This window comes from Alosa sapidissima, chromosome 13 (assembly GCF_018492685.1).
Source record: "Alosa sapidissima isolate fAloSap1 chromosome 13, fAloSap1.pri, whole genome shotgun sequence".
Lineage (NCBI taxonomy): Eukaryota > Metazoa > Chordata > Actinopteri > Clupeiformes > Clupeidae > Alosa > Alosa sapidissima.
Window position 1 is genome coordinate 1,411,524 of NC_055969.1, and position 14,579 is coordinate 1,426,102.

Genomic DNA, 14,579 nt, shown 5'->3' on the forward strand with positions numbered 1-14,579 from the left:
AATAGGTGTCGTCCCATGGCCCTGAGTGTGCTTAATTCGTCCCTGACTGTACCCAACAATGTTTCCCCTCTAGGATCTAGAATGTGAATGTAGCTCTAGGTGTAGAATGTGAATACTCACCTGATTGTTTTCCAAACATCAAAACCATCTAGGCTTTTTATCCCATACGTTGATCCACCAGCTAAGTTCACCAGTGTAGGCAGCCAATCAGAGATATGGATGAGCTCATGGCTAATGGTGCCAGGTTTGTCCAGCAAAGGACTACTAACAAAGCCAACAGCCCGCACTCCCCCCTCCCACAAAGACCATTTTCTGCCACGCAGAGGCCAATTGCTGCCTCCCGCCAGAGTCTGTCCTCCATTATCTGTAAAAAAAAATTAAGACACACATTCATATAGCTAGGTAGGTAATGTCTATGAAATATGACAGAATATAAAACAACATTTATCATTACAAATCAAGAAGCTTGAGCACTGTGGTCCCCTGAAAGCACAGGGCATACACACCAAAACAGACATGCAAAAAAAAGAACAGAGGAAGTGGGCCAATCAAGTTCAAGCAGTTTATTGTCATTGTGAAAAATGAAGATGTGTGGTAGTGACATTTTTCACCAAAACGCCAGCGACACATCCTTTCTACACTCACACACACCTCCCGACACGCACAGACACTCCCATTGACACGCCAGCACACTCCCGCACACACACATAGACCCAGACACCTGTTAGCATCTCCTACACACCGTATTCAAACTTTTTCCTTTTAGCGCGGCTATCGCGAAAATGCACACGTCACAAACACACACATTTCTCAGTTAAAACATGTACTTACCATCGTTGCGAGCAACGCAGGTACCAGTTGTCTCGTCCCATATTCCACTCGCAACACAATAGTTCACTGCACTACAAACAAACATTTCTCACCTCACCGCTGCCAATGGGTGTTCCATCAGAATGGTCCGTGGGGAAACCGGAGCCCTTGCGGAACCAATGTTCTTAACCACTGTCCGGTTCAGTGGCGCAAACTTTGGTTGTCATGGTGATATGTGAGTAATTGTTTTGTAGCTTTATTTCATGCATACAGTATACTAAAATAAGTAAATATGGGATTTATGTTTTCTACTTTTTAAAAGCTATTTTCTGGGGATATTGTGATAATTTGTATGTACTTCCAAATGTGTGTTTTTAAAGGTTTTTGTAATGCCATTTTCGGATTGGTTTATTGTCTGTCCAATCGCTGCTCTCGGGTAGATTGTGAGCCCTTCAAAAGGGCAGGGGTTTTCATTTGGGGAGAGAGAGCAAGGGGAAAGCACGCTTGCTGTGAAGCTGTGCAGTGAAGTAAGTGCAAGTGCAAGAAAAAGTGTGATCGTGATCGTTCTCTAAACAGTCTTTTGTTGTAGTTATATTTGTGTTGCCTGATTGAGGCCGGTTTTGTTTTTCGTTTATTCTCAGTTTTTGTTTTCTCTTTTGTTAATCACTGCTACTGCACTGTAAATAAAACTCGCACCCGCTTCACTTTAGTCTTGAGTTGCCTAGTCGTTTTTCTTGCGGTCATCCTGATATGAGAGAGGGGTGGGCAAGCCTCAATCTCACAGGTGGTGTCAGAAGTGGCGACAGTGGCGCCTCGAAAGAAGACGTTGAAGAAGACGACAGGCAGACTGCCAAGCATGGCATATCGGCGTCTACCCCGAGATGCCACGGAGGGACACACAGCTGAGGAGGAAGAGGAGCATCCAGATGCTGGTGAGCAGACAGAAGGTGCCAAGGGTGGAGCAACGGCAGTTCCACAGACGCTGGACATGGGCGTGCTCTTCAATCTCCTTCAGCAGTCCATTCAAGACCAGCAGCAGGAGGCCCTCAAGCAAGAAAGGCGATGGCGCAGTGTGCAGATCCAGCTGAACAATGTCCACGATGAGCTGGAGAGGGAACGGCGGAGTCCAGCAGAGTGGCGAAGGCAACCAGGTGATGACGGCGCCAGAGATCCACTGCAGGATGGACCATCGCGCAACTTGGTAGTGCCACCCCCAGGCTTCCAAGCAGCAGCAGCCGCAGCAGCAGAACCAGCGCCAGCACCTGAAGGGCCAGTACCAGCACCAGCAGCCCCAGTGTCTCCTGTGGCAGCTCCTAGATGGCCTCCAGCACGGCAAGCAGTGCCACCCCCGGCCGTGATGACTCCAGTTTCTTGGACAAGGGCCACAGTGCCGAAGCTCGAAGAGGGGGATGACGTCGAACAATACCTGATGACATTTGAGAGACTCGCCACGGCCTACAGATGGCCAAGAGCTGATTGGGCCGTTTACCTGGTGCCGTATCTTACAGGTAGAGCCCGAGCAGCGTACGTGGCAATGGACATGCAAAACGCCATGGGGTATGACCAAGTGAAGACGGCTATCCTGGCGAAATATGAAATTAATGGAGAGACTTACCGACAAAGGTTCCGGGATCCAGACTGGAGAGCAGGAGAGACCCCACGGGAGCTGTATGACCGCCTGAGGGACCTCTACAGGAAGTGGGTGAGACCAGCAGAGAAGACGGTGGAGCAGATAGGAGAGCTCTTCATTCTGGAGCAGTATCTGCGCACCCTAGCCCCTGACATCCGGGTCTGGGTCAAAGAGCACAACCCAGCCACAGGCCAGAAGGCGGCAGAACTGGTGGAGGCGTTCCTGGCAGCTCGACCGGGACCAAAGACGTTCCGCAACCAGAACTTCAACCGGCCAGCCGCGGGCGGTAAGTCTGGTGTTCCTGGTGGGGGAGTTGGTCCTAGGGGGTTAGGACCGGTCAGAGCACCACAGCACACCTACACTTCACCCTACACCACACCACCAAGGCCACCTACACGTCCCTACACCCCACCACCTAGACACCCAGCCCCTACAGCTACACCACCAAGACCACATGTGTTATGTCACCACTGCAGTAAACCCGGTCACATTGCCCGAGATTGCCCAGTAAAGAAAGGCCATGGGTCCGGCTTTTGTAGTGTGTTAAGACCCGAAGAGGGAGCTGACGATGCATTGTCCAGAGTACAAACAGTCCCTGTAACTGTGAATGACATGTCTACACATGCACTCCTGGACACTGGTAGCACACACACTCTAGTCCAGCCATACCTCATAGACACATCAGAGGATTTGGGGAAAGGGCAGCTGAGAGTGTGTTGTGTTAATGGAGATGAACATGTGTACCCAGTTGCTGACATTAGACTGGAAGTTCAGGGGCAAGCTTTTTTGTTGAGAGCAGGCATTGTGAGTGGGCTACGCTATCCTGTAGTGTTGGGGCAGGATGTTGTGATTTTGCCTGAGCTTGTGCAGTCAGTGCAGCCAGTCAGCATGGTGGTGACCAGAGCGCAGGCTAAGCAGTCAGCAGATGATGAAGCAACAAAGGCTATCTGTGATATGTTGCCATACAGTCAGACTGACATTGACCTGGATATTGACCTCCCTGCAGTATATAAAACGCCTAAGACACGCAGACAGCGCAGGCTAGCTAAAATGCAGGGGACAACAGAGAAATCTGTAGGCCAACTACCAAAGCCGGAGGGTGATTTGAAAGATGTGTGGAAGCCACCGAGTAATTTAAGGGACTTACAGAAAAGTGATGAGTCGTTGAAAAATGCTTTCTCTAAGGTTACTGAGATTGATGGTGTTAAGACGGGAGAGTCTGCTGATCTTAATGGAGAGTTTTATTTTGTCAAAGATGACTTGCTGTACCACCAACCAAAAGATGGCGCTGTTGAGCAGATTGTTGTCCCAAAATGTCTCAGAGATAAGGTGCTGTGTTTGGGGCATGACATACCATGGGCAGGACACCTGGGCACTGTTAAGACACTGGAGAGGATAGCGCAGCGTTTTCACTGGCCAGGCATGTACACTGATGTCCTACGTTACTGTCGTTCATGTTCCATCTGTCAACTGACCAGTAAACACAAAGCTAAACCTTCCCCTTTGCATCCACTACCCATCATTGGTGTTCCCTTTCAGAGGTTAGGGATGGATATAGTGGGACCCCTTGAGAGAACACGCTCAGGTCACAGATTTATCCTTGTAATGTGTGACTATGCAACACGCTACCCCGAAGCATTCCCACTACGCAAAATCACAGCAGGTTCAGTTGCACGTGCACTTCTCCAACTGATCTCTAGGGTAGGCATACCACACGAAATCCTCACTGACCAAGGTACTGCATTTCTGTCAAAAACATTGAGGCAAGTTTATAGTTTACTGGGAATTAAGGGGATAAGGACCACTCCCTACCATCCCCAGACTGATGGGCTGGTGGAGCGGTATAACCAGACCCTGAAGGCCATGCTCAAGAAGTTTGTGGCGGACAATGGCAAATACTGGGACCAGTGGTTGCCATACCTCCTGTTTGCCTACAGGGAGGTACCACAGGCATCCACTGGTTTCTCCCCGTTCGAGCTCCTGTATGGGCGCCAGGTCCGGGGCCCACTGGATCTTCTGCGCGACACCTGGGTGACCCCGAAACCCCAGGAGCAGGACAGTGTGCTCTCGTATGTCTTGAAGATGCGACAGAAGATGGAGGAGATGGCGACCATCGTGGAGGACAACATGACAAAGGCCCAGCAGATCCAGGCTCGGTGGTATGACCAGAGGGCGAGGCAGAGGAGCTTCGCGCCTGGGCAGCAGGTCCTGCTGTTGCTGCCGACCACCGAGAATAAGCTGCTGGCCCGGTGGCAAGGACCGTACCGGGTGACACGTCAGTTGGGGCCTGTGACGTATGAGCTGGAGATGCCGGGGCGTCGAAAGACCAAGCAGGCGTTCCACGTAAACCTGCTCAAGGAGTGGTGGGACCGGGAAGAAGTGCCCAGCCAGCAGCTGATGGTGCAGGACGTGCAGGGTGATGTAGAGCCACCAGAGCAGTTCTTCCCGTCAGCAGTTTCACCAACTGACCCTGAGATTTCCCACTTGACGGCTCAGCAGGCGCAGGAATTGAAGGCCATCATTCCTCCTGACCTGTTTTCTGAGCAGCCGGGACGGACGCAGCTGGTGGAACACGACCTGCTGCTGAAGGACTCTACGCCAGTGCGGCAACGCATGTACCGCATCCCAGAGCGGCTGCTTCCCGCTCTGCAGGAGGAGCTGGAGGTGATGAAGCAGCTGGGCGTGATCGAGAGGTCCAGCAGCAGCTGGAGCAGTCCAGTTGTGCTGGTCCCGAAGAAGGACGGGAGCATACGCTTCTGCATTGACTTCAGGCAGTTGAACGCACAGTCCACCTTTGACGCCTACCCAATGCCCAGGCTGGAGGACCTGATCGAGGGGCTTGGGAGGGCGTCCTACATCACCACGCTGGACCTCTGCAGGGGGTATTGGCAGGTGCCACTGGCAGAGGAGGCAAAGCAGTACACAGCCTTTCGTACTCCGCAGGGGCTGTACCAGTTCACCACCATGCCCTTTGGCTTGCAGGGGGCGCCAGCAACCTTCCAGAGGCTGATGGACCGTCTCCTGGAGGGCACAGGCGGTTACGCAGCGGCCTATCTGGATGACGTGGTGGTCTGGAGCGCCACCTGGAGTGAGCACCTTGAACACCTGGGCAAGGTGTTCCGTCGGATCAGCGAGGCTGGGCTGACCATTCAGCCGAAAAAGTGCTCTCTGGCCCAGCAGGAGGTGCGATACCTGGGCCACATCATCGGCAAGGGGGTCATTAGGCCCCAGAAAGACAAAGTTGGGGCGGTCCGAGACTGTCCTCGGCCAAAGACAAAGAAGGACGTCCGATCTTTCTTGGGTCTCGCCGGTTGGTACCGGAGATTCATACCCAACTTCGCTTCCCGTGCTGCACCCCTCACAGACCTGACTCGCAAGTCGGGGTCAGCCAAGGTCGAGTGGGGAGAGGTGCACGAGCGGGCTTTCCAGGACCTGAAAGGGGCTCTGGTTGCTGAGCCTGTTCTACAGAGCCCAGATTTTGAACAGACATTCACAGTTCAGACGGATGCCTCTGGGGTTGGGCTGGGGGCAGTCCTTCTTCAGGGGGAGGCGGAGCAGCAGAAGCCGGTGGCTTATATAAGCCGCAAGCTCTTCCCTCGCGAGACCAGGTACTCCGTGGTGGAGCTTGAGTGCCTGGCTGTAAAGTGGGCACTAGAGACCTTTAAATACTACCTGCTGGGTAGAGACTTTCTTTTGGAGACTGATCACAGGGCCCTACAATGGCTGGGCCGAATGAAAGACTCGAATGCTCGAATCACTCGGTGGTTTTTGTCGTTGCAACCTTTTAGGTTTACTGTGAGGTACAGGGCGGGGTCACAGAACCCTGTTGCGGACTTCCTGTCTCGCCACCACCATGGCGAGCCAACAGAAGGGGGAGGAAATGTGAAAAATGAAGATGTGTGGTAGTGACATTTTACACCAAAACGCCAGCGACACATCCTTTCTACACTCACACACCTCCCGACACGCACAGACACTCCCATTGACACGCCAGCACACTCCCGCACACACACATAGACCCAGACACCTGTTAGCATCTCCTACACACCGTATTCAAACTTTTTCCTTTTAGCGCGGCTATCGCGAAAATGCACACGTCACAAACACACACATCTCAGTTAAAACATGTACTTACCATCGTTGCGAGCAACGCAGGTACCAGTTGTCTCGTCCCATATTCCACTCGCAACACAATAGTTCACTGCACTACAAACAAACATTTCTCACCTCACCGCTGCCAATGGGTGTTCCATCAGAATGGTCCGTGGGGAAACCGGAGCCCTTGCGGAACCAATGTTCTTAACCACTGTCCGGTTCAGTGGCGCAAACTTTGGTTGTCATGGTGATATGTGAGTAATTGTTTTGTAGCTTTATTTCATGCATACAGTATACTAAAATAAGTAAATATGGGATTTATGTTTTCTACTTTTTAAAAGCTATTTTCTGGGGATATTGTGATAATTTGTATGTACTTCCAAATGTGTGTTTTTAAAGGTTTTTGTAATGCCATTTTCGGATTGGTTTATTGTCTGTCCAATCGCTGCTCTCGGGTAGATTGTGAGCCCTTCAAAAGGGCAGGGGTTTTCATTTGGGGAGAGAGAGCAAGGGGAAAGCACGCTTGCTGTGAAGCTGTGCAGTGAAGTAAGTGCAAGTGCAAGAAAAAGTGTGATCGTGATCGTTCTCTAAACAGTCTTTTGTTGTAGTTATATTTGTGTTGCCTGATTGAGGCCGGTTTTGTTTTTCGTTTATTCTCAGTTTTTGTTTTCTCTTTTGTTAATCACTGCTACTGCACTGTAAATAAAACTCGCACCCGCTTCACTTTAGTCTTGAGTTGCCTAGTCGTTTTTCTTGCGGTCATCCTGATATGAGAGAGGGGTGGGCAAGCCTCAATCTCACAGTCATGTACTCATAAAAGGAATTATAAGTAATGAAATTCTTGTGCTCAAGAGCCAGCTCAACTTTAAAGGAGAAATCCGGCCGATTTTTACATGGATCTTGATCGCTAGACGTCACGAGTACTCTCGATACGGAAAAAAAACCCGACCAAAATCGGTGCTACCGAACTGGAATAGCTGCAGCTAATGGCCAGTACTCCTAGTTACAATGCTAGTTCTGGGGGCATCATCTAAACGTGCCTTTTTTGCCTCTTAACAGACTCAAAATGTCATTAAAAGTTCTGTGCAACATGAACAGGGGCCTTACGCAACAAAACGATGCGTTTTCAACTCATCAATTGTGAATAACCGTTTGAATTCAAATTTGTACTAGGGCTGGGTGATAAAACGATAGCGATATATATCGTGATAGACATGTAATCGTTATCAATAAAAATACGTTTGATAGAACGTTCGATAATTAAAATCAACACACACCTCCCGCCTTACGTTGTCCATAAATAAATAGGCTAAATATATCTTGCATTGTAGCTAGTATGTGCAATAGGCGATAGAAGTAGGCCTACCTTAACACAGACTCTCATGAGTCCTTGCCCTGTGCACTCTCTCTCTCTCCCTCTCAACAGACGCATCCCTCCTAAGCATGCACATTTATTCCAAACATTCAAAATCGTAAAAGACGACTGGCTATAGTATAATTTATAAATTGCTATTAAATCCGGTTAGCATCATTAGCACGCTGTGCAAATTTGTTCAAAACTGTTGCATTCAAGTTGACTGCTAAGTTCTTATAATCTCAATCCCGATGTAAATGGAAAATTATTTTCCAAGACTCAAACCGGCCTGTCCCAAGGAGAAAAAATATTCATTTGAAACTGAGTGGAGAAACTCGATGACCCGACCAACCAATTAGACCCACAAGACAAAATTAGCCTTTGTGCAGTAAGATTGTGCATAGCCCTGAATATTTTAAACATCTCAAGTATTCTCATAAGAGTGAACTTTTCTTACTTATCTTAGCTGACCTAATTGCTTAGATTCTGGTGGTTGTGCTTGTTTTTGCTAAAGAAATAAGTAGAGGGATGACATTAGATTTGCCTTTACCATACCTTGGCCTCACCTAGCCACTTTTATTTAGTATGTCTCAATCAAACATTGAAATAACTTATGTCGAACGTTTCATTTTCTTTTTTACTGGCTTGTCAGTCTTGTGGACACACTTGCATGCAATTGTCCAACCTCTACTAAAGAAGCCCAGTGTTGATTACAGTGACCTGAAAAACTATAGGCCTATTTCCAAATTACCTTTTGTTTCAAAGATCCTGGAAAAAGTTGTTCTCTCTCAGGTCACTTCTTATTTGAATGCTTTCAACATCCTAGATAAATTTCAGTCAGGTTTTAGAAAACTTCATAGCACCGAATCTGTTCTACTTAAGGTGCAAAATGATATTCTTTGCTCAGTAGATAATGGTTCTTGTGCCCTCTTAGCACTTCTTGACCTTAGTGCTGCTTTTGATACCATTGACCATAGCATCCTGTTAAAACGTCTGGAGGTTGAAGTTGGTCTGCAAGGGGTGGTGTTGAAATGGTTCACATCATATCTGAATGATAGAACATTCTCTGTAAGATTAGGTAATTGCTCTTCGTCCATTGCTCCTATCAAATGTGGTGTCCCATTTTAGGCCCTCTGCTATTCTCCCTTTATATGCTGCCTCTTGGCTCCATTTTTAACAAACATAACATTCAATATCACTGCTATGCTGATGACCTCTCAATTGTATCTGCCATTAACAGCCGAAAGTTCCTGCACCTTGGAAAGCCTGTTTAACTGCCTTAATGACATAAAGAGTTGGATGGCTGCAAATTTCTTAAAATTAAATGAAAAGAAAACAGAGATAATTATTTTTGGTCCACTCAGCTCTGTTCCTAAGATAAGAAATGCACTTGGGCCACTGGCTGTAAATTGCCACAGTGAGGTCAGAAATCTAGGCGTTTTCCTAGATTCCTCTTTGAATTTCAATAAGCAAGTCAGTAGTGTGGTTAAGGGAAGCTTTTTTCAATTAAGACAAATAGCTAAATTAAAGCCCTGGCTCTCATATACTGACTTAGAAACTGTAATCCATGCTTTTGTTACATCTAGGCTGGACTATTGTAACTCTCTGTATTTAGGTCTGAACCAATCTACCGACTTCAATTAGTCCAAAATGCAGCAGCTAGGCTTCTTACTGGAACAAAGAAACATATGCACATAAGTCCTGTGCTGGCCCAACTCCATTGGTTACCTGTCAATTACAGAATTCATTTTAAAGTTTTACTTTTTGTTTTCAAAGCCCTAAATGGAATGGCACCACAGTATATCTGTGACCTTTTAAGTCCCTACTGTCCTTCTAGGCCACTGAGGTCTTCCTCACAACTTCTTCTATCAGTCCCAAAGGCAACCCTTAAAACTAAAAGAACTTTTTCTGTTGCTGCCCCTAGACTCTGGAATAATCTCCCTATAGAAATTAAGTCCTGTCCCACCAATCAGTAGTTTTAAATCAAATTTAAAGACCCATCTATTTTCTTTGCCCTATGATGTCCATTAATTTATCCCCTTGTTTGGTTCTTTATTTATTTATTTATTTATTTATTTTTTCCATGTAATCTTATTTCTATTTCTTTTCTGTATTATATTAACTGGCATCTAACTTTACTGTACATCTTTTTCTAGGCCTATAGTAGTAGTAGTTTCAGTAACCATATGTTTATTTTTTATCTACAATCATAATCTGTTTATTATTATTATTATTATTATTATTATTATTATTATTATTATTATTATTTTGTATTTTAATTTATTTATTTTTATTTTTTGTCATTTATGTCATTATTTTTGATTTTATTACTGTTTATTTTATTTCTGAGCACCTTGGGTCAATAACATTGCGTTTACAGGGATAACTGTCTTGTGGCGGCCAAGCGTTCATAGCGATGTCGCTTTTTGATCCTTCGATGTCGGCTCTTCCTATCATTGTGAAGCAGAATTCACCAAGCGTTGGATTGTTCACCCACTAATAGGGAACGTGAGCTGGGATTAGACCGTCGTGAGACAGGTTAGTTTTACCCTACTGATGTTGTGTTGCAGGTTGAGAGGGCGGGGCATATTAGGGATGTTTTTCCTGTATGTTTACCTATTATTTGTGAATTATTTATTGCTCTTTTAGAAAAAAGCACTGACCAAGAGTGGCAACTTTTAGTGGTATTCTATTCTATTCTATTAAGTGTGCTATATAAATAAATATGACTTGACACTGTTATCTTCGTCCTCCGCCTCGCCATATTATAGCCTACGATAGCGAACGATGTTGAGTAGGCCTATTTGCAGTACCGGTACTTCTGCCGCCTGTAGTAGCTGCCAAGACCGACGCTCTAGATAGGCTACGTCACGTCCCTACAGAGCCAATGATAGCCCATTCTACACAAGAGACACTGTCCCACTCTGTAGGCTATTTCAAGTGGAGAGAAAATAGTAAATTGAACAATGACCATAGCCTACGTGTTCACGTAGCCTTTTGAAAACCGGGACATTCAGTGTCCCGGGAGTGGATACATTTCCCAGGACAGGCTATTAAAAAGAAGGACAATCCCGGTAAGGGGAAACTGAACAGTCCAACCAGTAGACTATGATAAACTAGCCAATTAAGCTACTTTGTTTACAATATTTCCAGGTTTCAATCAGTGCTGCTGACTTATGTGCACATTTATTTATTTGAGTGTTTTTCATGATTGTGTTGACATTTCTTCTCCCTGTTTGCTTCGATTGATAACTGAGGTGATTCAAATCAGAGGAAGGTTAAGTTAAAATAAAAGTGTTTGATTTTTTCTTTTTTTTTTTCTTCTGGTCCTTATCTGAAATACAGTAGGTAAAAAAAAAAATCATGGAGCACTAATGGTTATGGCTATATAATGAATATGTAACTACATGGCAACGGTCCAAATTATTATTAGTTTGCACGTTAAAGCTAGCTTTATTCTCGCACTGATGTATCGTGGGAATACGGGAATAGTTATGAGGAAGAAAATGACAGTTCAGCATCCTGGTGGCTTGTGGATAAAAAAACTGTCTCTGTATCTGGTACAGGTCTGCATACTTTTGTATCTTCTACCAGATGATAGGAGGGTGAAGAGACTGTGGTTTCGATGACTGGGGTCAGCAAGGATCCGCTCAGTCTTTCTCCTACAGCGCTGGCTATAAAGGTCCTGAATAGTTGGTAACTCAGTCCTTGTAATGCGCTGTGCAGAGCTTTGCGGTCATGGGCGGTGATGTTAGCATACCATGCTGTGATGTTGCCAGTCAGGATACTCTCAATGGTACAGCAATAGAAGTTGGCCAGTATTTCACCGTCTGCTGTTTTGCGGACTTTGTGACCTTACCTATATGGTGTGACCAGCTCAGATCTTCACTGATGTTATTTCCAAGGAATCTGAAGCAGCTGACCCTCTCCATTGCTGTGCCCCCAATGTAGATGAGTGTGTGTTCCTCTTCCTGCAGTCTCCTGTAGTCCACTATCAGTTCCTTGGTTTTGCGGACATTGATTTCCTTGCACCAAGATGTCAGAGTTGCCACATCTGCTCTGTAAGCAGACTCATCATCACTTGTGATACAGCCGAATATGATGATGATGAGATGGTGGTGTCATCAGCAAAGTTAATGATGATGTTTGAGGTGTAAGTTGCCATACAGTCATGAGTGTACAATGAGTACAGCACTTCATAACAACAGAGGTGAGAGCAACAGGGCGGTAATCATTAAGGTAGCTCACTGTTGATTTCTTAGGGACTGGAATGAAGGTGGACCTCTTCTTGAAACATGCGGGAATAACAGACTGAAGCAGGGAGAGATTAAAGATGTCCATAAAGACCTCAGCTAGTTCAGATGCACAAGCCTTGAGAACACGATCTGGGATGTTGTCAGGTCCTAGAGCTTTATATGTATTCACCCTCCTAAAGGATTTACACACATCTCTTTCAGATAACTGAAATGGGAAGCAATTTTGCTCTAACAGAGACTCTGACCTGATGTCATTCTCAAAGCGGGCACAGAAGGATTTCAGCTCCTCTGCAAGAGAAGCAGACACCTCTGCTCTGAAGCTCTTTCCTCTGTAGTCTGTAATTGTCCTTAGCCCACTCCACATGTCTTTGCTGTTAGAGCCGCTGTAGTGTGACTCCACTTTTTCCCTGTACTTTCTTCTTAGCCCTTTCAATTGATTTTGTCAGTTCATAACGTGCTTTACTGTACTCACTTGGGTTGCCAGAATGGAAGGTAGCTGTCCGAGCTCGTGCTGAACATACCTCTCCGTTCACCCATGGCTTCTGGTTAGGGAAAGTTCCTACAGTCACTCTCGGTACAATGTCATCAATGCATTTGCATATGTAGCCTGTTACATACTCAGTGAAATCGTTGATGTTATCAGCAGCAGTCCGAAAAACTCCCCAGTCTGTAGTGTGGAAACAGTCACGCAGGGCAGCGTCTGATTGATCTGTCCAGCGCTGTACTGAGTGAATCACAGGCTGCTCACATTTGAGCTTCTGTCTATTCCGTCTATAGTGTATGCGTGATCCAGGGTGTTATCACCTTGAGTTGGGGAGCTCACATGTTGATGGGTACTTCGGTAGAACTTTCTTGAGGTTGACTTTATTGAAATCGCCTGCCACGATAAATGCAGCCTCCGGATGCAATCAAAAGCTGCTATATGTATTTTTATACTCATATGATGCTATAATACGGTAACATGGCATAATAATTTGAGGGTGGTAGCACCAGAAATCTAAATGTCAGTCTTGGTTGACTCTGATTTCAACAGTTGAGCTGAGTTTGTGGTTTGTTTTTATTAAGCCTGTCTGAATATGAACATGAATCGGTCTTACAGTGCATTGTTTTTTCCCTTTACAAAAAAAGTATTCCAAATAATGTTGACCACATTCAAAAATGTATGGTTATGATTATGAATACAACCTTGGTTTTCTGAAGAAAAACACGAGACGTTAACCAATGTGAAGTCATCCACACGTGGCGCCATCAATCTGAACTAGGGATGTCACGATTAGAGATTGTGGTCGTACGATTATTAGTCAGGGGGCCTATGTGGTTTCTATGAGTTTGAAATGTTAATTTTTGGAGAGTGGTTGGACTGTCTTTAGAGGTCACTGATCATGGAAAAAAACGATGTCTCCATTTTTTTTACCTGTTTCAACCCTATTTTTCTGAAATTGTATATTTCACTGTAATTAACACCATAAGTTTCGCCTAAATCACTGGCTATGTTGAATAAAGTTCACAAAACAGTTATTTTCAACAGTATGACCAATCAGTTTCACCAAATACACATACTCCATTGCTGAAAGATAGCGAAATCATAACAGAATCACAGATGAGACCTCGCACAACATTTAATTAATTTACATACATATACACAACATGGGGGCAGCCGTGGCCTACTGGTTAGCGCTTCGGACTTGTTACCGGAGGGTTGCCGGTTTGAACCCCGACCAGTAGGCACGGCTGAAGTGTCCTTGAGGAAGGCACCTAATCCCGCACTGCTCCCTGAGCGCCACTATTGTTGCAGGCAGCTCACTGCGCCGGGATTAGTGTGTGCTTCACCTCACTGTGTGTTCACTGTGTGCTGAGTGTGTTTCACTAATTCACGGATTGGGATATATCCAGAGACCAAATTTCCCTCACAGGATCAAAAGAGTATATATACTTATACTTAAATACTTAACAACTTGTAACTGGAGGGTTGCCAGTTTGAACCCCGACCAGTAGGACCAGCTGAAGTGCCCTTGAGCAAGGCACCTAACCCCTCACTTTTCCCCGAGCGCCGCTGTTGTAACAGGCAGCTCACTGCGCCGGGATTAGTGTGTGCTTCACCTCACTGTGTGTTCACTGTGTGCTGAGTGTGTTTCACTAATTCACGGATTGGGATAAATGCAGAGACCAAATTTCCCTCACAGGATCAAATGAGTATATATACTTACAGTAAATACTTATACTTAAATACTTAACAATTTGTACAGGTCCATAATAAACCATCTACCCAGACTATGGTAAAATATGGAGTGCCTAAAGGCTCAGTACTGTGGCCTGTTGTTTTTATTATTCTTATGCAGATGATACAGAACTATACCCGTTAGTAGAGATGCACCGATATGGAATTTTAGGGCCGATAACGATAACCGATATTTATTGGTTTGTTGTGGCCGAT

The 14,579-nt window shown here is 45.7% G+C and overlaps 1 protein-coding gene across 1 annotated transcript in view; it reads right to left on the reverse strand.

Moving 5' to 3' along the window:
* The window catches only part of arsb (arylsulfatase B), a 121,905-nt gene that overhangs the window by 39,726 nt on the left and 67,600 nt on the right, over nt 1-14,579 (reverse strand). Inside the window, exon 6 of the mRNA XM_042058546.1 lies at nt 121-364. Within this exon, the coding sequence (XP_041914480.1) occupies nt 121-364 (244 nt within the window). The remainder of the gene's footprint in view (nt 1-120; nt 365-14,579) is intronic.